The sequence below is a fragment of the Bubalus bubalis genome, chromosome X, assembly GCF_019923935.1.
Source record: "Bubalus bubalis isolate 160015118507 breed Murrah chromosome X, NDDB_SH_1, whole genome shotgun sequence".
In the NCBI taxonomy this organism is placed as follows: Eukaryota; Metazoa; Chordata; class Mammalia; order Artiodactyla; family Bovidae; genus Bubalus; species Bubalus bubalis.
In genome coordinates, this window is record NC_059181.1 from 64,584,907 (window position 1) to 64,611,626 (window position 26,720).

General features: G+C 38.7%; 1 protein-coding gene across 3 annotated transcripts in view; it reads right to left on the minus strand.

The window, feature by feature from the left end:
* HDAC8 (histone deacetylase 8) overlaps positions 1-26,720 on the minus strand; it is a 248,094-nt gene that overhangs the window by 166,461 nt on the left and 54,913 nt on the right. For 2 of the 3 annotated variants that reach the window (XM_006070018.3, XM_006070019.3), the window contains exons 5-7: positions 13,683-13,795; positions 9,901-9,978; positions 9,205-9,313 (exon numbers count right to left, since the gene is read on the minus strand). In XM_006070018.3, coding sequence (XP_006070080.1) covers positions 9,205-9,313; positions 9,901-9,978; positions 13,683-13,795 — 300 coding nt within the window. Of the gene's footprint in view, positions 1-9,204; positions 9,314-9,900; positions 9,979-13,682; positions 13,796-22,595; positions 24,781-26,720 lie in introns of those variants that run through there. The other variant, XM_044937266.2, reaches the window with a different exon arrangement.

Genomic DNA, 26,720 nt, shown 5'->3' on the forward strand with positions numbered 1-26,720 from the left:
TACACAATGGAGTATTATTCAGCCATTAAAAAGAATACATTTGAATCAGTTCTAATGAGGTGGATGAAACTGGAGCCTATTATACAGAGTGAAGTAAGCCAGAAAGAAAAACACCAATACAGTATACTAACGCATATATATGGAATTTAGAAAGATGGTAACAATAACCCTGTGTACGAGACAGCAAAAGAGACACTGATGTATAGAACAGTCTTATGGACTCTGTGGGAGAGGGAGAGGGTGGGAAGATTTGGGAGAATGGCATTGAAACATGTAAAATATCATGTATGAAATGAGTTGCCAGTCCAGGTCCGATGCATGATACTGGATGCTTGGGGCTGGTGCACTGGGACGACCCAGAGGGATGGAATGGGGAGGGAGGAGGGAGGAGGGTTCAGGATGGGGAACACATGTAAACCTGTGGCGGATTCATTTTGATATTTGGCAAATCTAATACAGTTATGTAAAGTTTAAAAATAAAATAAAATTTAAAAAAAAAAAAAAAAAAATAAAACTCAACATTCAAAACAAAGATCATGGAATCCGGTCCCATCACTTCATGACAAATAGATGGGGAAACAATGGAAACTATCAGATTTCCTTTTTTTTTTTTTTGGCTCCAAAACCACTGCAGATGGTGATTGCAGCCATGAAATTAAAAGATGCTTGCTCCTTGGAAGAAAAACTATGACAAACCTAGACAGCATATTAAAAGGTAGAGATATTGCTTTGCTGACAAAAGTCCCTATAGTCAAAGCAATGGTTTTTCCAGTAGTCTTGTATGGATGTGAGAGTTGGACTATAAAGGAGGTTGAGCACTGAAGAATTGATGCTTTCGAATTGTGATACTGGAAAACACTCTTGAGAGTCCCTTGGACAGCAAGGACATCAAGCAGTCCATCCTAAAGGAAATCAATCCTGAATACTCACTGGAAGGATTGAAACTGAAGCTGCAATACTTTGGCCACCTGATATGAAGAACCGACTCATTGGAAAAGACCCTAATGCTGGGAAAGATTGAGGGCAAGAGGATAAGGGGGTGACAGAGGATGAGATGGTTGGTTGGCATCACTGACTCAGTAGAAATGAGTTTGAGAAAGCTCAGGGAGATAGTGAAGGACAGGGAAGCCTGAAGTGCTGCAGTTCACCGGGTCACAAGGAGTCAGACATGACTTAGCGACTGAAAAACACAGTCATCAAGATCGTATGGTACTTGAACAAAAACAGAAATATAGATCAATGGAACAAAATTGAAAGCCCAGAGATAAATCCATGCATCTATGGACACCTTATCCTTGACAAAGAGGGCAAAAATATACAATGGAGTAAAGACAGTCTATTCAACAAGAGAATGTGCTGGGAAAACTAGTCAACTATGTGTAAAAGAATGAAAGAATGCTTTCTAACATCATACACAAAAATAAACTCAAAATGGATTAAAGACCTAAATGTAAGACTAGAAACTATAAAACTCTTAGAGGAAAACATAGGCAGAACACTCTCTGACATAAATCATAGCAAGATCCTCTATGATCCGCCTCCCAGAGTAATAGAAATAAAAACAAAAATAAACAAATGGGACCTAATTAAACTTAAAAACTTTTGCACAATGAAGGAAACTATAAGCAAGGTAAAAAGACAGCCTTCAGAATGGGAGAAAATAATAGCAAATGAAACAACTGACAAAGAACTAATCTCTGAAATATACAAGCAGCTCATGCAGCTCAATACCAGAAAAATGAACAACCCAATCCAAAAGTGGGCCAAAGAACTAAACAGACATTTCTCCAAAGAAGACACACAGATGGCTAATAAACACATGAAAAGATGCTCAGCATCACTCATTATTAGAGAAATGCAAATCAAAACCACACTAAGGTATCATCTCAGGCGGTCAGAATGGCCACCATCAAAAAGTCTACAAATAATAAATGCTGGACAGGGTGTGGAGAAAAGAGAATCCTCTTACAGTGCTGTGGGAATGCAAACTGGTACACCCACTGTGGAGAACAGTATGGAGATTCCTTAAAAAACTGGAAATAGAACTGCCATATGATCCAGCAATCCCACTGCTGGGCATACACACTGAGGAAACCAGAAATGAAAGACACATGTACCCCAATGTTCATTGCAGCACTGTTACAATAACTAAGATGTGAAAACAACCTAGATGCCATCGGCAGATGAATGGATAAAAAAGTCGTGGCACATATACACAATGGAATATTACTCAGCTATAAAAAGGAATACATTTGAGTCAGTTCTAATGAGGTGGATGAAACTGGAGCCTATTATACAGAGTGAATTAAGTCTGATAGAGAAACACCAATACAGCATATTAACACATATATATGGAATTTAGAAAGACGCTAATGATGATCCTATATGCAAGGCACCTAAAGAGTCACAGATATAAAGAATAAGCTTTTGGACTATGTGGGAGAAGTATGTATAATTCTACCTCATTCTTTTACATACTGCACTGCTGCTGCTGCTGCTAAGACACTTCAGTCGTGTCCGACTCTGTGCGACCCCATAGACGGCAGCTCACCAGGCCCCGCTGCCCCTGGGATTCTCCAGGCAAGAACACTGGAGTGGGTTGCCATTTCCTTCTCCAATGCATGAAAGTGAAAAGTGAAAGTGAAGTCGCTCAGTCATGCTGACTCCTCGCGACCCCATGGACTGCAGCCTACCAGGCTCCTCCATCCATGGGGTTTTCCTGGCAAGAGTACTGGAGTGGGGTGCCATTGCCTTCTCCTAGCAGCAGCAGCAGGGAGAAGTCATGGGTGGGATGATTTGAGAGAGTAGTATTGAAACATGTATATTACCATATGTAAAATAGATGGCCAGTGCAAGATCCATGCATGAAGCAGGGCACTCAAAGCTGGTGTCTGGGACAACCCAGAGGGATGGGGTGGGGAGGGAGGTGGGAGGGGGTTTCAGGATGGGGGGGACACATGTGCACCCGTGGCTGATTGATGTAGGTGTATGATAAAAACCGCCACAATATTGTAAAGAAATTATCCTCCAATCAAAATAAATTAATTAAATTTTTTTAAATGTGGGCAGAAGACTTAAAAAGACATTTTTCCAAAGAAGACATATAGATGGCTAAGAAAAACATGAAAATATGCTCAACATCACTCATTATTAGAGAAATGCAAATCAAAACCACAATGAGGTATCATCTCACAGCTGCAGAATGGCCATCATCAAAAAGTCTACAAAAAATGAATGCTGGAGAGGGTGTGGAGAAAAGGGAAGCCTCTTACACTGTTGGTGGGAATGCAAACTGACACAACAAATATGGAGAACAGCATGGAGATTCCTTAAGAAACTAGGAATAAAACACACAACCCAGCAATCCCACTACTGGGCATACACCCTGAGGAAACCAGGACTGAAAAAGACACATGTACCCCAGTGTTCCCTGCTGCACTATTTACAATAGCTAGGACATGGAAGCAACCCAGATGTCCATTGGCAGATGAATGGATAAGGAAGTTCAGTGCAAGTTTGATGTATGATGCAGAGCACCCAAAGCCAGTGCTCTGTGACACCCTATTACTCTGGGACAGGGTTGGGAGGGAGGTGAGGGGATGCTCAGGATGAAGGGGACACATGTATAACTGTGGCTGATTCATATTAATGTATGGCAAAACCATCACAATATTGTAAAATAATTAGCCTATTGAAATAAACAAATATATTTTAAAAATCCCTAAACTTGTTAAACTCATTAAAAAAATTTTCATACTTCCATGTGACAATTTGGGGACAGTGTAACTGATGGTTAATACTCCCTGTGTGACCTTAAGTAAATCAACCTTTTTAAGTTCCAGTTCTCTTATTTGGAGAAAGGAATGGCAACCCAATCCAGTATTCTTGCCTGGAGAATTTCATGGACAGTCCATGAGGTTGCAAAGAGTCAGATATGACTGAGTGACTAACACTTTCACACTTTCTTAGTAAGACTGGAATAAGAATACTCTACCTTTGCAGGTATTGTATATTGTTAGAAGTATGAAGTGGAAAAAATCAAATAAATGATCAGTGTAATTCCTGGCGCAGGCAAGTCCTCCCTAGGAGCTAAGCTCCAGGATGTGGCAGCTCCAGGATGTTTACCACCACTAGAACCTATGTACAGGGTGGGCATGAAGCAGAGACAATAAATATTTGTCAAGTGAATGAATAAAATAGTGCCATTATACTAAGTGAAATTGCTCAGTTGTGTCTGACTCTTTGCGACCCCATAGACTGTAGCCTGCCAGGCTTCTCCATCCATGGGATTTTCCAGACAAGAGTATTGGAGTGCGTTGCCATTTCCTTCTCCAGGGGATCTTCCCAACCCAGGGATTGAACCTGGGTCTCCTGCATTACAGTCAGACTCTTTACTGTCTGAGCCACAATGAAAGCTCATCATTATACTAAAATATAAGCAAATCCCCTAAGTTATTGCATTGGTAGTTCCCTTTTCATTCTTGTTAATTAACGTCTTAAAAATTCTATAGGGTGACTTAAGGCAGTCAGTTCTTTTGTAGGAAGGTCAGAGTGGCTTCAGAGACGTGAATTTTGGCTCAAGACCTATAGGAATGAATTCTTGTGCTTAAAACAGTCCTGACTTATATTTCAGAGGCCATGTCAGGATCTAAGGAAAATTCTCATACAATAAATATAAACTGCAGAGTCACTATATGATTTTTTTCTCTTCTTCATTGAATAGCAGTGGAGCTCAGTATAGACAGAAGAAGGAATTCCCCACAGAAATAAAAGCTTGAATTTAAAGGAGCTATTCCTTCAATGAGCTATTCCTACTGTGGTCCTAGAGAGCAAGTTCTTTCCAGGTAGGCTATCCTGGTTATCCCAAGCATAGTAGAATTAATGTTTGTAAAAACCAGTTTGAAGAGCAATAAAAACTTTACTTAAAATAGATAAGTATAATATTTTTCTCAAAAAAGAAGGGACAAAAATTGTGTTGTTGCTGCTGCTTTTTTAAACTTCTGGAATCTCTGAATTTTTCTTTAGGTCAGTGGTCTTTGATGGGGGAAAAAAAGGTTTCTTTTAATTTTGGGTTACAGCGTATAAGCCACAGAATTCAAGGTAAACAGGCCAAATACAGGAAGATTTTTATTTTAATAATTACTACTGTGAACCCTAGTTCACTAGAATAAGACTATTTCTTTGATCAGGCTGATTGCTCTTACTAGCAAAGTATTGCATATGTGGATATAAAGACTGCTACTGATTGAAAAGCCCTGCTTAATAGGGCCTTTCATAAGTCCTATTCATTGAGAAGTCTGTTTAACAATGTGTTTTCCTTTTGGCAAAATATTTATGCAGTGTCTCTAATTAATTATTTTACAAAGTTGAATAGTCAAATATTCTTAATAAAATGTAATTTTTTCCTGAGTGTGTCAATCTCAGTATGCTTTGTATCATAACATTATATATGTGTGTGTATATATATATATATATATGTATATATGTATAGGAAGGCACCATATATATAACCTTTCTGTGAGATATATCCTAGTAACTGGATGTTTAGTAAAGAATGCTTTCTGGATGTTAGGGCTCTAAAATGATAGATGGGGTAAAAACTAAGAAGTTTGAACACAACTCTAAAATTCTTCTTCAAACTATCCATATGTCAGGACAGTTCACAGTGGGCAAACAGTTTGGTCATCCTGCAAGATTCAAGGTTTCAGAGCAGTACCTCTCTTGAATCAACTGCAAGGAAGTACTTGGTTATTTGTCCTTTTCTTAGATTCCTTAACTATGCTAAGTGTAGCCAGTCATTTGTGTCTGACTCTTTGCGACCCCATGGACTGTAGCCTGCCAGGCTCCTCTGTCCATGGGATTCTCCAGCAAGAATACTGGAGTGAGTTGCCATTTCCTTCTCCAGGGCATCTTCCCGACCTAGGGATCAAACCTGGGTCTTGCGCATCACAGGCAGATGCTTTACCCTCTGAGCCACCAGGGAAGCCCCAAAGTCACCAACACAGCCTCTTGAGTAATAGTTTAAACATTATTAAGACTATCTCACATTGCATTCAAATACAACTAGAGAGCAAACGTTAAATAAAGGCAGAACAGTATTTTTCAGATGACAGAGCTTGGTAATTAGGAAATGGTCTCTTTGGCAAAACAGCTTTACTCGCCCATCAAATTTTGCCTGTATATAAATTACAGGAGGCTTTGGGGAATGGTGACCCTTGCCCTTCTAAATTAGCACTGAATGACCTAGGGATCTCTCACTGTGAAATTGTCTTTTTCATAAAATGGAACTTCTGGTGTTGAAAATCTTCATGTAAAGATTCCATATCTGGCCTATTAAGAAAGAAACCCTAAGACAATTTTTTTTTAAAAAATAAAGAGGGTATGTTTAACCTTAAGATGAAACCATGAAGTTCCTGCCTAGCTGTTAAAGTCAAAAAAAGGCTATAGCAGAGGAAAAAGCCATAAAGAAAAGAAGGAAGGAAGGGAAGGAAAAAGGGCTCCTAAATTCAATATGGAAAGATAGTTCAGAGGCAAACCAGTGGCAAACTAAAATTAGAGCATCTTATAAGTGAACCAGCAAAAAGAGGTCCTATATTTCTCACAGGTAAGGAGTCAGAAAACCAGTAGGCTCATGGAACAAAAAGGATGAAAAAGAGACTGAAGATGAACTGAATGACTTTTTTACATGGGTAAGCTATTCCTGTCTACTCTGTCTTTTGAGGTAGGCAGATGAACCAGATGTCATAGTGGTAAATGAACAAGATACTCTGATTCTAGGCAACAAACTAGAAGTAATCAAAAGCATAATGACTAAGTGATACAGTTACTAGAGCTGACCCTCTGCAAAACTAGTTGGCAAAAATTGTTTGTGCCCCTTTCCCACTACTGCTCCTCTGAATGCTCAGGGTGCTCATGCTCTAACCCTTTCAAAATCTGCTATTATGAAATGGCAGAGTGTGGATGAGGAGGAGAGATTGGGCCAGAATTCCATTTAAGGCCTAATTCTCATTGTAGAACAAAAGTATGTTTCCTTTTAAAGGAATTTCATCAGCTATTAGTCCAACAGTTGGGACAGATGTTTGGGTCAGGAAGTGTTCTTGGCACCCTTGGGATCAGAGGTGCCTTCACATAATGCCCCAACCACACTTGACTTCTGAAAGAAATCAAAGGGAAAAGTGACTGTCTCTCTAATCAAAACCCGGAGCCTGGGTTTTGATTCTGGGTGATCTCCGTACAGTTTGCTGGTGGAGCTGCAACGGCAAAAGGGGCCCCGGTAACTATAAACAAATGAGTGTCTTGTACTCTGGTACACAAGCTAGAAGAATCTTTCCTAAATGCTGGCTTCCTGTATACACTGGGGTAGAGGTGGCAATATGGTAATCATGTGTGATCCTCCATGGATCTTTTCCTCCAGGCTAAATTCACTTTTAAAACGTTTAATTAAGTTTGATACCAAGGCTATTTTTAAACATGAATTACTATGGGATAACAATTTTTAAAAATCATGTAGGAAGAACTGGTTTAGAGAGAAATAGGGGAGAAACAGACATTTTTTTGACTGAAGAAAGGTAAGTAGTAGACTTGTTTGGGGGTGGGTGCTGGGAAATCCTCAAGTCTGCAGATGATGCTCAGCTTTTCCAGGCAGTGAAATGCCAAGTTGATGGGGAAGAAAGGAAGACTTCAGGAGGTTTCATGACTGACAGATGAGCTTCAACAGGGGCACATGTAAGGTAATCCGTTTAGGGAGGGCCAGAGATTACAAGCTACACTTGCAGGATGATGGGTGCTGACCTTTCAATTAAGGCCCATGAAAAAGCTCTAGGAAACCCTGTGGACAGAGTACTGAAGAGAACAATCTAGTTTCCTGCTATGGCAAAAAAAGGGCAACAAAATGTTGGATACTGTCAATAAGAGAATTAAAAGAAAAACAAAATAATTCTCCTTTTACACAGAACCACAGGATATCATTGGTAAAGTTACGTCAGCAACTCTGATCTGCACATCTCAAGGACAGAACAGAGCCTAAGGGAAACAAAGAAGGGTAATTAAAACCATCAATGGCAGACTGGAAAAAAAAAAAAAAAGAGCCTTTTCAGTTTGACAATACAGAGGTAGTAGCCAGGGCACATGATCAAAATATGAAGAGGCTACTGCTACAGTTGATGACCTGACATGCCAAATCTCTTGAGCTAAGAGGCACCTTTGGACCATAAAGTTTTTATTTTTTAATACTTCTACTTTGTTTATACAACTGCCAGTTGTGACGGCCAGTGCGGGCTCCTTTGGGAAGCCCTTCTTTCCACCAGAATGTTGGGAGAAATCTGAGCCAAGTGAGAGAGGGATCAAAAACACCTCAATCCCCATTACTTACCTTATGCTGACTTGCTGACTTCTAGTCAGACTCACTTTCTCTACTGCCAATGTCAGCAATGAATTTGTACCTGAGCGATCCCAGTTTTTTATGAATATGAGTTTAGCCACCCTTTTCCTCATTGTGTAGGGCTTTTTAGTCCCAGTGGTCTGGTCTACACCCTGGCTGTAAACTGTCTGCCTACAAGTGGCTCTAATTTAAACTCTAACTATACTGCAAAAAACCCAGAATTTCTGACTCCAATTTTAACACAACTGATAGAACTCAAGAACTCTCTAATATTCACACCAGTGGATGGAAGCAGATCTCCGTAATGGAAAACAAACTGCTGCTGCTAAGTCGCTTCAGTCGTATCTGACTCTGTGCAACCCCATAGACGGCAGCCCACCAGGCTCCCCCGTCCCTGGGATTCTCCAGGGAAGAACACTGGAGTGGGTTGCCATTTCCTTCTCCAATGCATGAAAGTGAAAAGTGAAAGGGAAGTCGCTCAGTCGTGTCCGACTCTGAGCGATCCCATGGACTGCAGCCTACCAGGCTCCTCCGTCCATGGGGTTTTCCAGGCAAGAGTACTGGAATGGGGTGCCATTGCCTTCTCCGCTAGGGGGTGGCAGGTAAGATCAAACCGATAGTCTGGCTCTGGTCCAAACACTCTGCTCCCCCAGACAGGGGCTGGCTACCTGATCAAATAAGCATAGTGAGCAGTGTACAAATGGCATGTGGGTATATAGTTGCTTTTTAATTTTCTTTGAAAACAAGAATTCTGTGAGAGTAGAGGCCATTTCATCTAATAGAAATGTAATGCGCTTGTTACTGGCTCAGCACTGCTGTCATACCTTTCACAGATGTGGTAATACCTCTCGTCCTGTATGCCATCCTGAATGGGCACGTTTACACTGTAGTACCGCCCCTTCCCTAGGCCAACATCAGACACGTCACCTGTTCCTGTCAAAGAGAGGAGCGCCAAGAACAGTTTTAAGAACATGAGAATTAGAAAATATGAAGGCTTCTCTGAGTAGGAATTCAGAAAATCAAAAGGTCAATTAAGAGAACAGTTTGAATGAACGATGGTTTCTAAGGGAATGAAATTAGTGAATAAGAAAAAACTTGTAAATAATGTCGGGGAAGTAGGAAAATCATAAGAAAATAAATTACTTTAGTCTCCATCTTGCTGGACCAAATGAATAAAAAAAGAGAGAAACTTCTCTTCTTGACTTCTCATACACCTTAGATTGACATAATATTAATATATCATTGCACTTATCAGGATGTTGGGGGTTATACAGGCTATCTGATAGTCCGGTAAGTGTAAGTGAGCTCTCGACAATCAATGAAAATCATCTGGAAAAAGCAGCAGCGTTACATTCCTTTTATCATTGTCACCTGAAATGACCTCTGTTAAATTTTTGCATGGGGTAGCACCAACAAGGTATTCACAGCATGTAGCTATCCAAATACAAGATATAAGAAATGTATAGAAAAACTGCAGTATTTATTCCTCATATGTAACACTGAGCACACAGATCACTTGCCTGGGAAAAATCCTGGAGAGAATTTGTGCAGGGACACCGTCATGACTTTGGAGGTGAAACTGAAGGCATCTTCTACACCTACCAGAGAAAGAAATGGCAGAAGAAACACTTTATAAGTGCAACTCCTGTTTTAACAACTGAAACTCTAGAAAGCAGCTGGAGGAAGGAAGAGAGAGAAGGTAGCAATAATAAAGCTAGCAAGCTGTGGAATAAAAGGAACAAAACTCAGGTCTTGAATCTCTGTCATTATAGGATGAGCCCCAAGTGAAGTTAGGGTTCCTTCTCAAATTCATTCAAATTAAAGCTGGACATTTCCAAGCAATGGGGATGCCCAGGCTGTCTTTCACAATGTGTTCTAAAAGGTGGGGAAGGACTAGAGCTCAGAATTGATGTATTATCAACAGAGCTGCATAAAGGAAACTGGCACCATCTTGGAAGTTTTATATTTTGTTTTGTTTCATTGGTTCTAAGTTACATTCTTGGGATTTTTTTTCAAAGAAGTACAATATGGCAACCCTTTGAAAAACATCATCTATACCAACATTATGCACTACACAGTGTAAATCTAACTTTAAAATGCCTTTCTATAATACAGATTTGGTTATAAATGCAATCCACCCAAAGTTCCATGTATACTAAGTACATGTTTCTGGCTAAAACATGGAAGGCTGAAAGTAGCCCTTAATAGCAGCTTGATGACAGCTTTTTGAAGCCTGGAAAAAGATAGAAGGAAAAACTTCAAGAAAGGAGTTTCCTTTTCATTTTAACAGAGTCAGAAAAAAGAGGCCTGGGAGATAGATGATGTCTCTTATAAGCCACGACTTCTTCAGATACACACCCTGCTTACCTCTACACTTTCCTCCCAGAATCACATAATTGTCATACTGTATTCAGATAATCTGGTTGTAAAATGGGAGGACTGTTAGCAAATTCATGTATTACCCTCTTTTATACTTCAAATAAAGAAATTGTCTCTGTTTACTTAATGCTTCAGTCTTCTTTAGAGGCCAACAGAGACCTTAAAAAATATTAACTCTATTTGTATATCTCAGGTATGTTTGAATTTCCCAAGCTTTATGCTTTGCCCTAGGGAGGCAGTTAACAGAAGTTAAAGGCTCCAGGCACAAAGCATTAAGTAAACCAAAGAAAATAAATTAAACTAGTATTTTAACTTAGAAATGGAAGTATAAACAAGTACAAGTCATGAAAATCCTGATTATTTCTCCATCAAGAAAGGTGGTACCAATTTATACTTCTCTCAGTGGTGTATGAGAGTTACCCTTTTTCAACATCATGACTGACACTAGGTATCATTCTTTTTAATCTTAGGCAGAAAGAATGTTCTTGTTCTAATTTGCATTTCTCTGAGTCTTAGGGTGTTAAGCACCTTTTCATTTCTTTAACAGCCATTTGTATCACTTCTCATGGGAAATGCCATTAGGTGTTGTTAGAAAATCTTACTTTAAGAAAGGACATAGAGAGGAGGATAAGGGGCTTGGTGTGAAAGGGAAGAGTGGCTAGGTAGTTGAAAGAAAGTGAGGATGGGGTAGGGGTGCTGGTGAAGCCACTGCGAGGTGCTAGTTATGGAATCATGGGAGATTTAAAATAAACCAAATGTGTAAGTGTTTGGAGGTGGGGCAGGGGTCACTGGAAGGGAGGTGCTGAAGAGGGGAAATAAACTGAAATGAAACACACCATAAAAGTTGGCTAAAACAGGAAACTCTAAATGGTGCAGAAATAACATTGCAAATGGAAGAATGGTTTCAGGTGACAGTCTTATTTCATTCATTCTTACATGGTTCAATAGACTTGATTCTATTCTTGAACTCTGATACAAAGAGTTTGAATTTCAAAATCACTCATTCATTCAACAACTATTTTACTGAACCACTACTATAGGCATAGGTCTGTTTGTTCCTGCCACTGTGTAGGACAGAAAGAAGTCAAAACTTGATCTGTGCTCTGGAGGAACTGACACAGACACATTAAAGAATTCACTAGTAATACAACATATAATTAAATATCATATCAGTGATAGAAACAATACAGGACATGAGCAAGGGGAGAAACTACTTGGACAGGAGTGGTCAGAGCAGATTTACTACCAACTTGAGCTCTTGGGCAGAACTGGAAGATATAAAAGGGTAAGAGCATGCAAAACTAGGTTAGGAAAAAGAACCACAAAGTCAGGAAGGTGGGAACAGTGAGATGTGTCCGGGTATCACTGAGTACAGTAGCATAGACAGCAAGCAGTGAGAGAGGAGGCTGGAGAGAGGAAGTGTGGCCTCTTTGAGGCAGGCCTTGAAAGACAGGGCAAATAATGTGGACTTTACCTTGAAGACTACCAGTTTTCAAAGTGTAGCCTGTGGAACAACTGGGGTGTTATTAATATGGAGACTCCCAGGTTCCATACCAGACCTACTAAATCCAATATCTGGTGAATGTGGCCTAGGGATCTGCATTTTACAATTTGCCACCTCCCCCCATAGGTCATCCTAATCTGCAGTCAAGTTTAAGAACCACTGCTGTAGGTCAATGGTTAGCAAACCAAGTGGCTACACAGTATTTTAGACTTTGTAGACTACATGGTCTTTATTGCATGTTTTTCTTTACAACATTGTAAAATGTAAAAAACCATTCTTAGCTTGCTGATCATACAAAGACAAGCCACAGGCCAAATGTTACCCTTGTTATAAGCAATCAGCATCTCTGAAGGGTTTTGAGCAAAGCTGTGTTTTGCATTGGTTGAGTATTATATTCATTGGACATGGTTCTCGAAGTAGTGTGTTGGTTGTTTTAACTCTTCTCTCCTCTGTTACCTTTAATTTTCTGTCACCATTCCATGGAAGCTTCCATCTAGTTGAACTACTACTATCTCTCCCACAATTTCTTCCTTCTTTTTCTTTTTTGGCAGTAAAGCTGACCCCAGCTTCCATGATATACTACTCTTATGCCTTGATTATGTTAGTTTGTCTCAAAAGATCCCTGGAAACAGGGAAGCAGCAATCACTGATGTGGGGAGCAGGAAGGGTATATTCTTAACTAGTTTTACTAGATAAGTGTTCCTAGATTGATGAAAATATATGTGATACACGGGCTATATTTATAAGAGAAATAGAATGAGGGTAACTGTCACTTAAGCTCTACATTCTAGATGAAAGGTACACAGGAGGGCTGCATATAACCTTTTAGTGAAGTCTTCTAAGAGAGGATTAATGTGGTTAAGGCAAATTGTTACAGTCTGCTACTACTAAAAGTTAGAGAAGATGCCCTGGGTTTGTGCAAGATTAAAAATTTTAACAACACAAAGCAAGTGGCGCAGATCTTGATTACTACATGAGTTGATATCCCTGTTGGTGAAAAATTCAGAGTGTTAGTCCATCATGCATCCCTTCTGTTTTAAGAGCGGCCTCAGGACGCTCAGTTCTGACTGCAGGTTTCATTTAGAACCTATGGAAGTGGCCGGATGGAGGTTACTAAGCACTGGAGTACACACTCAGAAATCTTGCCCTGATCTCCACTTCCTAAAATTCTCTACTGGAGAGCTTCACTACTGGAGGAGAGGGGAGGAGAAATGATAGGAACCTGGTATTTTGAAGCAGCTTGGTCATCAAAGGAGGAACTACATCAGTTAAAAGAATCTCGACCTACTTTAGGATTCTCAATTAGGAAAATTTCAATTGCAAGAGGTATTTCTCCTGTTACCAGCTGCCTAGAAACAGCTTTACTGATAAAAGCCTGCCAGTCCTAGCAGCAAAGCTCCTCTGAAAGTGAAGGCTTACCATCTCCATGGTGCAGATCCAAATCCACATAGAGAATACGGTCAAATTTCCGTCGCAACCGTAATATTCCCAGGACAGCATCATTGAGATAACAAAAACCAGATGCTTCATCTCTGCAAGAAAACAAGTTGCTTTAGCCAATAGCCACAAGCAATTCAAGGGAGTCTTTATAGCCAAGGATCTAACCCTTGAGATCCATTCCCTTACAATTCCCCCTTCTTTTAAGAAAAACAAAAACATACCTACAAAGATTATATAGTAAATGGCCCAGAATGGCCAGGGAATGAAGTGTTTTTGTAAACTAAATATTTAGGTTGATTGGTAATATTTTTCATTCAGGATCCCTGATTTTCAAAGATTTATAATATAACTATATTGAACAAAACAGAATATTTTTTTAATGATTCAGGAGTCATTTTAAAAAAACTGTAGTACCCTGAAGTCATCATGATGAACACAGATTACTACTTAAAGGAGCTTAAGAAAGCTAGAATCTAGAAGGGGCATTAAAGACTGTACTGATCAGCCATTTGTAGAAGGTGTTGGAGATTTGATTTCTCTGTCCTGACCCTATGACATAATCTAGAATTTTTTTTAGTACATCTTGGACTTGTTGCTCATAAAAGCTGAGTGTAGAATGTACAAATGCATAACCTCCTGGACAGTACAGTGTGGTTGCCTTTCCATAAATGTAATTATTACAATAAATGTAATTATTACAATGATGATTGAAGCAGCCTCTTTAAAAGTTTTTCTGGCTCCTTCACTTATGTTGTCTTCACTGACTTCACTGATGTCCTTTAATATTGTTGCTATCAGTGATACCATGTCACTTTAACCTCTTGTCAGCATATTAACCTACTCTTTTATTACTCTTCCATTAAGCCTTGTTGAGTAGATGTAAAAGAACATCATCAAACATGTGTTATAATTTGTTCTTTAAGAACTCATTCTAAATGCTTCAGTTTCTTTTGCTTCCACAGACTGAATATTCAGTCCATTTTTTCCTACATTCTCCCCAATATTTTACTTGAAATAGAATTCTAGGCATAAGCATCAGTTAAAATGGCTACTATGAGACTGTGGAAAGTCAAAGTCACTCAGTCGTGTCCGAATCTTTGAGACTCCATGGACTATACAGTCCATGGAAATCTCCAGGCAAGAATACTAGAGTGGGTAGCCCATTCCCTTCTCCAGGGGATCTTCCCAACCCAGGAATCAAACCCAGGTCTCCTGCACTACAGGCAGATTCTTTACCAACTGAGCCACCAGGGAAGCCCAAGAGTGTAAAGCCTTTGTATTGCCTACACAATGCATAAATTTCTTCATGAAATCTCTTCTATATTTCATATGCTGCACAATGCCCTGGTTCACAGACTACGTCAATGAGACAGGTACACTAGACGGCAGGAAGTTGGTAAAAATATCACTAGACATTGGCTTTGCTCATGAAGGTGAACTTGGTGATCATCTAGCGAAAGAATAGACTGGCATTATATATGCAGCCAGACTGAAACCAGTTAGAGGAAAAGGTTTGTCCAACCTTGAATTCTCTATAAATAAGAATTGAATATGTAACTTTTAAGGTTCTTGGATGCTATTTTCCAATTATGAAAAGCTTACAATTTTTGAGTCTACCTACCATTTTAGCACATCAAGAAAGAGGCAATGTGTCTTTCTACTGAAATCAATAACTTTTAGGTAGTTGGGATGGAACATTAAGTGTTTTAGGCAAAAAGAGGGAAGGAGGGAAAATACAAATCAATGCAAGACATAATTTCTTCCCTCAGAGAGCCTAAAATTAAGTTAGGAAGACAGGTCATAGCACAGAAATACAAAAGCCAAAACCAAACAAAACAAAAAAGGCAGGCAGAAATAGTATGGCATATAAAAGAGAACACAGAGAAATTCTATAGACAAAATTGACAAAGCAGAGTCATCTCATTGACAGTACTGAAATTTATCTGAGCCCTGTGCTTTTAGAAATCAGTGTGAGTAGGAAACCTCTCATCCTTTGTTCTCTGAGAAACAGTTAACTGCAAAAGACCACATTGCCCTGGCATATTCCAGAAAGAACCATTTTCATGCTTCCTCATGACTCTCATAAGACTCACAGATGATTATCTTGTTTACCTGCCTTTATAAAACTACAGGTCCCCTTTCCTTTTCTTTGAGATGTTCTTTATTAATGAACATTTCTCCTATGGCAGTAGCCTGAATATAATAATAATGATGTCTGTAATTCAGAAAGGCCTCATCACTCTGTAATATTTTCCTAATATTTTTCTTATATTTAAAGAACTCTATTCTCATTGGTTTATAGAAATAAGTAAGTGTTTAGATAAACAGAATATTTCTAAAATTCCCAGAAAATAAGGAAATTGAATTTCAAGACTTTTAATGTTCTGAAAAAGTATTCCTATAAAAATAAGCTCAAATGTTTTAAGAATTTATGTTTGCCTAATATAGGTAAATCTTTGGCAAACAAGACTAACTTAATAATTTTGGTTTACTAAAATCAGTTATAGCTTTTCTTTATCATTGTTAAGTATAATATAAATGTGGATTTTTATTCTAGTTGGGTATATTCTTCCTAAATTTGTACACGTTTACTGATTGAATAAGCTAATGTTACCTCTATAAATGTTTGAGATTATGACAAATGCAAATTCATTTAACAGAATTGAGTCATTATTCTGAAAAACTTTATTTCAACAGTAATTATGTCAGTCTGATGATAATTTATAAGATCTTTAGGTAAATGAAGACTTTGGGTTGATACTAAATTGAGTTACTTGATGGATATTCATTATATACTTAGATCATTTCTAGGTAAGTGAATGCATTAATTACTAAGCATAATATTGGGTTTATATACTTTTTTCTTATTTTTACAAGCTACAGACAGGCTATATGTATTTGGATCTGTTAATGAATATGTTCTTTTTGCCACTTTGGGTTGTACTATAAGGAATATGTATAGATATAGAAAGTGGTTTTTTTTTTATTTTTAGAAAATCAAACTGCCAAGATTTATTTAAGTTTTTATTTCACAGAAAATACAAGTATGTAATGTAGACACTGTCATGTGAAATCAAGTACAAGGATCAGGAAGACAAATGAAGTGAACAACATTCCTGCTTCAACACTGTACTGCTTCCTGGTTTCACTCACAGCATGAATCATGTTTTTAAATATATATATATATATATATATATATATATATATGTTATATATTGGAAAAGTTAAAGGCAACAATCATTTAGATTTACCAAAATACCAGAGAGCCTCTGAAATCTAAAGAGGATTTTATTTGTTGGGGTCAAAGGTAGCTAAGGTTTGATGGACTTATAAGATTTCCAAGAAGAACTTTAGTATCAAATATTCAGTTCAGTCACTCAGTCGTGTCTGACTCTTTGTGACCCCATGGACTGCAGCAAGCCAGGCTTTCCTGTCCATTACCAATTCCTGCAGCTTTCTTAAACTCATGTCCATAGAGTCGGTGATGCCATCCAACCATCTCATCCTCTGTCATCCCCTTCTCCTCCTGCCTTCAATCTTTCCCAGCATCAGGGTCTTTTCCAATGAGTCAGTTCTTTGCATCAGGTGGCCAAATATTGGAGCTTCAGCTTCAGCTTCAGCACCAGTTGTTCCAATGAATATTTAGGACTGACTTCCTCTAGGATGGACTGGTTTGATCTCCTTGCAGGCCAAGGAACTCTTAAGAGTCTTCTCCAGCACCACAATTCAAAAGCATCAATTCTTTGGGACTCAGCCTTCTTTATGGGTTCAACTCTCACAACCATACATGAAAGTGAAACTAAGTGAAAGTCGCTCAGTCATGTCCAACTCTTTGCAACCCCATGTACTTATACAGTTCATGGAATTCTCCAGGCCAGAATGCTGAATTGGGTAGCCTTTCCCTTCTCCAGGGGATCTTCCCAACTCAGGGATCGAACACATGTCTCCTGCATTGCAGGCAGATTCTTTACCAGCTGAGCCACAAGGGAAGCCCAAGAATACTGGAGTGGATAGCCTATCCCTTCTCCAGCGGATCTTTCAGACCCAGGAATCAAACCGGGGTCTCCTGCATTACAGGTGGATTCTTTACCAATTGAGCAATCAGGATAGCCCTGATATACCCATACATGACTGCAGGGAAAAAACATAGCTTTGACTATATGGATCTTTGTCAGCAAAGTAGTGTCTCTGCTTTTTAATACACTGCCTAGGTTGGTCATAGCTTTTCTTCCAAGGAGCTAGCGTCTTAATTTCATGGGTGCAGTCACCATCTGCAGTGATTTTGGAGCCCAAGAAAATAAAGTCTCTCACTGTTTCCATTGTTTCCCCATCTATTTGCCATGAAGTGATATGACTGAATGCCATGATCTTCATTTTTGAATGTTGAGTTTTAAGCCAGCTTTTCCACTCTCCTGTTTCACCTTTATCAAGAGGCTTTTTAGTTCCTCTTCACTTTCTGCCATAAGGGTGGTGTTATCTGCATACCTGAGGTTATTGATATTTCTCCTGGCAATCTTAATTCCAGCTTGTGCTTCCTCCAGCCCAGCATTTTGCATGATGTATTCTGCATATAAGTTAAATAAGCAGGGTGACAATATATAGCCTTGATGTACTCCTTTCCCAATTTGGAACTAGTTCATTGTTCCATGTCTGGTTCTAATTGTTGCTTCTTGACCCACATACAGATTTCTCAGGAGGCAGATCAGGTGGTCTGGTCATCCCATTTCTTGAAGAATTTTCTACAGTTTGTTGTGATCCACACAGTCAAAGGCATAGTCAATAAAGCAGAAGTAGATGTTTTTCTGGAACTCTCTTGCTTTTTCTATGATCCAATGGATGTTGGGAATTTGATCTCTGGTTCCTCTGACTTTTCTAAACCCAGCTTGAACATTTGTAAGTTCTTGGTTTATGTACTGTTGAAGCCTGCTGCTGCTGCTACTAAGTAACTTCAGTCCTGTCTGCCGACTCTGTGTGACGCCATAGACGGCAGCCCACCAGGCTCCTCTGTCCCTGGGATTCTCCAGGCAAGAACACTGGAGTGGGGTGCCATCGCCTTCTCCACTGTTGAAGCCTAGCTTGGAGAATTTTGAGCATTACTTTGCTAGCATGTGAAGTAAGTAAGTAAGTGTTAGTCGTTCAGTCATGCCCAACTCTTTGCAACCCCATGGACTGCAGCCCACCAAGCTCCTCTGTCCATGGGATTTTCCAGGCAAGGATACTGGAATGGGTTGCCATTTCCTTCTCCAGGGGATCTTCCCAACCCAGGGATCAAACTCTGGTCTCCTGCACTGCAGGCAGATTCTTTACCGACTGAGCTACAAGGGAAGCCCCTTGTACCTAGCATGTGAAATGAGTGCAGTTGTGCAGTAGTTTGAACACTCTTTGACATTGCCTTTCTTTGGGATTGGAATGAAAAAATGACCCTTTCCAGTCCTGTGGCAATTGCTGAGTTTTCCAAATTTGATGGCATATTGAGTGTGGCACTTTTACAGCATTATCTTTCAGGATTTGAAATAGCTCAACTGGAATTCCATCACTTCCACTAGCTTTGTTTGTAGTGATGCTTCCCAAGGCCCACTTGACTTCACATTCCAGGATGTCTGGCTCTAGGTGAGTGATCACACCATCATGGTTATCTGGGTCATGAAGATCTTTTTTGTATAGTTCTTCTGTGTATTCTTGCCACCTCTTCTTAATATCTTCTGCTTCTGTTAGGTCCATATTATCAAATATTACACTGATGCAAAACTAGATTTTGATTTTCTCTGCTAAAATGACAAGTTTTCTGGATTATTTGTCTTCCTTCTTTTAATAACAGGTTGCAAGTGTTTTGCTTCCTCGATAACAAAGATTCTATGTCTTACTGGAATAACCTTCTATGGTTTACACTGACTTTATTATAACATAATTTAAGAAAGCAAAGTCTTCTCACTTATGAAAGAGATGAGATACTTTACAATCATATTACCTCCTACGCTCATTTTTAAGATCCTTTATTGTCATTTTGGTTAAATAGAGAACCAAGTATTATTTTTCAGTAACCCCTTATTGTATTTTAATAATTTCCAGAGGCCCCCTGTGAAGTCATAACAGATTTGTTCTTTTACCTTAGAAAATGAGAGGTGCTAGAAATAATTAGGTTTATTTGATATATTACTATTGATGACATGCATGAGAAGAGTTGCCAAACCAGAAAAGATGCTTAGCCTTCCCTAAGCTAAATTTGTATAGGCAAAATGTTATTAATATAAATATTTCAGGAATTATATGCTGCATAAGAAGTTCCTAGAGATTCATTAATGCCCTCACTGGCCATTATATGTTTTTATTTGCCAGAGTCCCCATGCCTGAGCCTTCCAGGATTTGAAAACTCTTACCTTATTTTTATTTTCATAGCAATGTAATTACCTCTGTAGGTTCAATGAGAATATATCTCTTCTACTTGTTATTAGGACATTATTGGAAACATTGGTTTTGTAACCAAGGTCTTGCCTGGAATGTCATATTTGATAAAGATGCTCATTAAATCAGATTTGATCAGACACTTTTTAGGAACTAAGGTTGACTTTATTGAGCCAATACATGGAAAACTCTCTTGGGAAATCTAGCCTGGTACGTGGTTTATATGGTTCCCAGCCTTAGAGGTGAATAAGGAAGGTTACTTCTTGGCAGGCTCTGGAAACTTAAAAACATTTTGGAGAACCTAAGACGAGAGTTCTTTCAAATTCATAGGTACTGCAGGTAAAAATCTTAGCTTGGTTTCCTAGCCTTAATAGCCTTTAAAACTTTCAAAATGAGATTTCTTATGAAAAATTCCAGCAAAGCAAGCTTAAAGTATATATGCTAAATTAGCATTTTTGCAACACGTATGTAAATAATCAGGCCAAATCTAATGAGGCCTAATTTTTATTTTTTAATATTTTTAAATTGAGGTAAAAGTCACATAATAAAAAATGATCATGTTAAAGCATACAATTCAGTGGCATTTAGTACATTTATAACACTGTTCAATCTCTACCTCAATCTAGTCCCCAAACCATTTTCACACCTCAAAAGAAAACCCTGAACTAATCAGTCATTCCCTATTCTTTCCTCTCATGTCCCTGACAACTACCAATCTGCATTCTGTCTCTACAGATCTACCTCTTCTGGATATTTCATATAAGTGGCATCATAGAATAACATGTGATCTTCTGTCTGCTTCTTTTATTTAGCATGTGTTTGAGGTTCATCCATGTTATAGCAATCATCAGTACTTCATTCCTTTATATGAGTAATATTCTGTTGTATGTATGTACCACTTTTGTTTATACATTCATCTGTTGATGGACATTTGGGTGGTTTCCACTATTTGACTGTTGTGAATATTGCTGCTATGAACATTTGTGTACAAGTATTTTTCTGAGTACCTGTTTTTAATCCTTTTGGATACATACTTAGGGGTGGAATTGCTAGGACATGTGGTAATTCTATATTTAACTTTTGAGGAATAACCAAGCTGTTTTCTACAGGGGCTGCAATTTACATTCTCACCAGCAATGTACAAGGGTTCTAATTTCTCCACATCCTCACCAATACTTGTTATTTCCTGTTTGTTTTTTTAACTCTAGTCATCCTAGTGGGCATGGAGTCTCATAGTGGATTTGATTTACATTTCCATGATGACTGATGATGTCAAACATCTTTTTGTGTGTTTATTACCCATTTGTATGTCTTCTTTGCAGATATATCTATTCAAGTCCTTTGTCAGTTTTTACATTGGGTTGTTTCTCTCTTTGTTGTTGAGTTGCATGAGTTCTTTACATATCCTGGATACCAGACTCTTACCAGATATATGATTTGCAAACATTTTCCTCCATTCTGTAGGCTGTCTTTTCACTTTCTTGATGATGTCCTTTGATGCACAAAAGTTTTAAATTATTATGAAGTCCAGTTCATCTATTTTTTTCCTTCTGTTTCTTGTGAGACCAACCTTAGAGTTTAAGAACAGTCTTTCTAGGACTTCCCTCATGGTTCAGTGGTTAAGACCCCATGTTCCCAATGCAAGGGGCCCAGGTTTGACACCTGGTCGAGAAGCTATAATCCCACATGCCAAGCAGAATGGCCAAAAAAGAAGAATCTTTATTTGAGATTATCTTTGATCAAAAGGAGAAAAATGAATAGAAAGTTTTTTGGTTTCAAAGGAAAACTGACTCATCTATAGCATACCATTCCAGGTTATCAGAATCTAGTTATTGTCTTTGGACAATTTTGTATATCTTTATAAACTGCAGGTTGCTGATGACTATGCCAACTTTGTCTTCTGTGGTAGATGTAATTGACTTCCATTCCTGTGTAGAAAAACCAGCTTTGGTACCTATTTGGAAACTGGACTGGATCCTATTACCTTGCCCAAATTGTTGATCCTTAGCAACTTTTCAATTCTTCTAGTTTTCTTCAATATCTGGCTAATATTCTCAAATCTAACTTCTCCAAATTTTCTTTAACCTGACTGCCCAAATCCCTATTGGGATCCCATGTTGCCTTACAGCTTGCTCTCTTCCCTGGGATCTGAAGCAGTCCTGCAAACTAAAGCCACATGTACCTGGAAGAACTCATCACTGCAGCAGACAATGCCTGACTGGAAACCTCCTTGAATAAGCTGATGCCTGGACCACTAAGGAAGTCTGGAGGAATGCTCAGGTCACATACATCCTTATATGAGAGGTAATCTAGACTTTGGATACTGTCACCAAAAGCACCTGCATCCTCCTTCCACAGTGCTCCTGCAAAATGGGTTTTCCTCCACTTGTCTTAGAATACACTTGACCTTTATGGTTTACTTCTTGGCTCTTACTATAATGCAAACTTTTTCATTAGTATTTTTTTACAGTTTATTTTTCCCTCTTTTAAGATGCCTGATCTCCAAGCCCCTAAAACAACTGATTTTTACCACCACCTCTCAACCAGTGGATTTATAGGAATAACACCAAGACTCCTCATGAGACTATTTCTTAGATGCCTGTTCACCCTACTCTGGTGGCTTATGATTTATCACTATCTGGTGGCCTCTGAATTATTCAGTGATGGATGATATTTGTTTTAACCAAAAGGAGGAAATTACGATGTTGAAGTTTATCTGAGCCCTGTTCTCCCCAGAAAGTGGTGATAGTTAAGAACTCCCATCCCTATCATTTTTTTTTTTTTTCCAGGAAAAGGCGAACTGCAAGTGACCATCCTACCCTGGCATATTGTTGAGATAAAACCCATCTCCAGCTTTCCCAATGATTCCTGTAAGACTTGCACATGACCCCCTTATTTACCTGCCTTTATAATGCCAGGCCTCTTTCCTTTCCTTTAATATATTACTCATTAATCAATCCTCTCCCTATTCCAATAGCTGGATAAAATAATTTCTTCAAGTGCATTTTGTCTTTCACATCATCAACACAAATGTATTTGGAAGACAAACCAAGTTCAACATACATATTTCTGAAAACTTTGAGAAATATATCTACAGCTTTGAGGTTAGGTCATTTTTTTGCTTTACCAGAAACACATAGTTTCTTACATGACCTGGTGAACTGTAAACCACAGAGTCTATTTTAAAGAAAAAGCACAGGGCTCAGTCAACTGCATTTGCTAATATGCATTTGGTGTTTTCATGTCCATGAGGTCAGAGATCAGGGATTCTTGGATCATGATATCAAGAAAGACCCCGATGTTGGGAAAGATTGAAGACAGGAGGAGAAGGGGACAACAGAAGATGAGATGGCTGGATGGCATTACTGATTCAGTGGACATGAGTTTGAGCAAGCTCTGGGAGATGTTGAAGGACAGGGAGGCCTGTGTGGTGCGGTCCATGGGGCCGCAGAGTCAGACACGACTGAGGCACTGAACTGAATAAGTCATCCAAGGTCTTAAGGTTAGGAAATGGCTGATCTTGAATTTGAATTTAGACAGCCTCTGGCTCCTCAGCCCAAAAGCTTAATCACTTAACTAAACAATTTTCATATCATTCTCTCAATATCTATTGCTTATCATCTTTCTCATAATATTCTCTTCTTCTCTTTCATGTCTCTTTCCCTTTTACCATTTCAGTTTTGTAATGCTGTGAAATGAGTCTATTTTGTCAGTTTTATACTACCTCTTTATTTGTCTTTCCCAATTTACCACTTCACTACTTTTTATGGTGGCTTCTATCCCCTTTGCCATTTTCTGATTTGAGGAACTTTTGGTTAAAAAATGAACCCAACAGATCCTTCTAGGAGCAACTTTTCTATCCAGATGTCTCCTATAATAACCCACCAACTTTAATCATTTTAACTTTCAGGTTATTTGGGTTTGGGATAAATGAGTTTTTAAAATCCCCCAAAGGCGAGTAAATGACCCAGGGCCAAATCTGTACAAATTGACTTTGTGGTGGTCTCTTCCTCTATAACCCCAATTTATCTACTGACCTAGCACCTTTGGATTTAGAATTTATGCAGGAATATGTGTGAAAAAGGATTAGATCAAGAAGGCCCTACTCGTTAAAAGAAACAAATCCATTAACTGTGTGACAAAACCAAAAATGTTATCCAAGAAATAAAATAAACGTGACAGCAGCATAATTCTACACAGTTCTCACTCTCTACACACCATTTGGCATGATAAGCAGTCACTGTTGAAGACAAATGAAGGCTTGGGAGAGTAGAAATAAGGTAATATTTACCTGAAAATGAATCAAGAATACTGACTACAAATTCATTACGTTGCAAAGTGCCAGAAGGTCGCTTTTAGAATCTACAGACCATATTTCCTTTTGGATAATTATACAGTCCAAGGTAAACTAATGGAAAAAGTGCAAAGCAGTTCTATTTACCACCAAGAATCTTAGATAGCTTATAAACAGAACCTAGCATTTGCACTACAGAAGAGTCAAAGTGGTGAGTAGGTCCCTGAAGATTGCTGTAAGATTAACTCAGCTAGGGAATAAATTGAATAGACAGGTCACGATGAACTGAATTCACTTGTTTCCTTTGGACGTGCAAGGTCTCATTTCTCTGGATTTAGCTTCTTTAGTACATTTTTCTCAGATGACACAGGTGGAATTTTCCTGTTGTAAAATATGTCTTTATTCAGTAAAGTATAGATTAGCAAATCAAAGTCTTCACTTGGCTAGTGAATTTTTTTTTCATATAGTCTACTTTTAGGGAAGAAAGTAAATGAGAAGAAACCAAACAAGTTCCCAAAAGCAATTTCCCAGCATGCAGCCCAGGTTCAGCCCAGATTTCATCAGTATCCGCTACCACCAAGGGTCTTATCCAATTAGAATCTAGGGCATAGGAACACTGAGTAACTAAGAGATAGCAGTAAACTTCAGCCAGCTCCAGTCTACAGTGCTTACTAAGGCAGAAAAGTACAGATAAAATTTTTAAAGAGGTTAAAGAATATGTATGAAACAAAAAAAATGTGTCATGTAACTGTTCCCTGAATCAGAAAATTTAATTAACCAGAATATTCCCTCCCTGAGCACTCTGGTTAATAAAAAATATCACTTTTTACTTTAAACTCTCATTTAATAAACTTAAAAAACCTCAATGGTTTAGACATCAGTATTGGGCTGAGGAATTAAATGTACTTTCTTCCTCCACAAGAAAAATAACATTTTAGGTATGATTGATGGAAATTGTGCCTGCTCAACCTTTTCTAGTTAAACAGAAAAAAACACAAAAGCACTGGCAAGGCAGCTGGCCCAGGCTTAATATATATGTATTTGTATTTCTGCACCTGGTCCTGGCACACAAGATGAGTATCTCAAGAGCCAATGACTTTATGTGCTTGCATCCCCAACCTACGTAATAGACCCCATTTAATTGGCTACAGTTTATATTAGGTGTGGATAGGAGGAAATGCCATTGTGTCCAGTGAACTGATCACAACCTCTTTTGAATTAGGAGAGAGAGGATGGTGCCTGCTTTAAAATTGCAGGGAATGCTTTCAGACTTTCTAGCTTCTGCTGATGCAAATCTAGGGTAACTTCTGACATACAAGAAAAACATATGGATGCTCCTCACATATTGTTTTGGCCATAGGATGAAGCCTCTCTACAACATTTGAGCATGTGTCACTTACACTGTTCAAAACTTGGATTAAAAACATCTAGAGTTGTCATGTTATGTCTATGTTAATTATAAATACCCCAAAAGACAGAATATACAATTTTTAGCATTCTTTTTACACCTTTTCTGCAAACAAAGGACTAGTTAAATTCTGAAAAAATTATTCACAATTATTGGGCTTCCCAGGTGGCTCAGTGTTATAGAATCTGCCTGCAAATGCAGGAGATGTGGACGCAGTTCAATCCCTGGGTCTGGAAGCTCCCCTGGAGAAGGAAATGGCAACCCACTCCAGTATTCTTGCCTGGGAAATCCCATGGACAGAGGAGCCTGGCAGCTACAGTCCATGGGATCGCAAAGAGTAGAATACAACTTAGTGACTAAATACACACAGACATCCACAGTTGTTATATACATATATTCTACTCAGTATCTTTCACCTGTAGATTGTGACTTCCTAGTGAAATGGTAATCATTTCTATTTCATAGAAAAGGAACTTTTTATATGAAAAGTAATTTTCATACAATTTTGCAAGAAGTAAATTTTACAAGAAGTAAAAAGCCGTCCTGGCACCCACAGGCCTGGTTGAACAAGGCTTGGAATCTCTGTGTTCACCCCTAGAGGAAGAGCCCTGAAATATAACATCACTGTTGGTTCCCAGTAGTCCAGGGGCCTTTTTGGATGCTTCAGTCTCAGGCAGTCCACCTGAGACAGGACACCGTATGCAATCAGACTGCAGGTAGGTGCTAGGGACTCATTCTGTGCTCTGTCTCTGTAAAAAGGTTTGTAGACAATGCAAAATACTCTTGACCCTGCCCTTGAGGAGCTAATGACTAAGTTGAATTAAGGTGTAAGAAAGACTAACGTAAAAAAAAAAAAAAAAAAAAAAACCATAAGATGTGCATGAATAAGTGTCAAAGTATATGGTGTAGACAT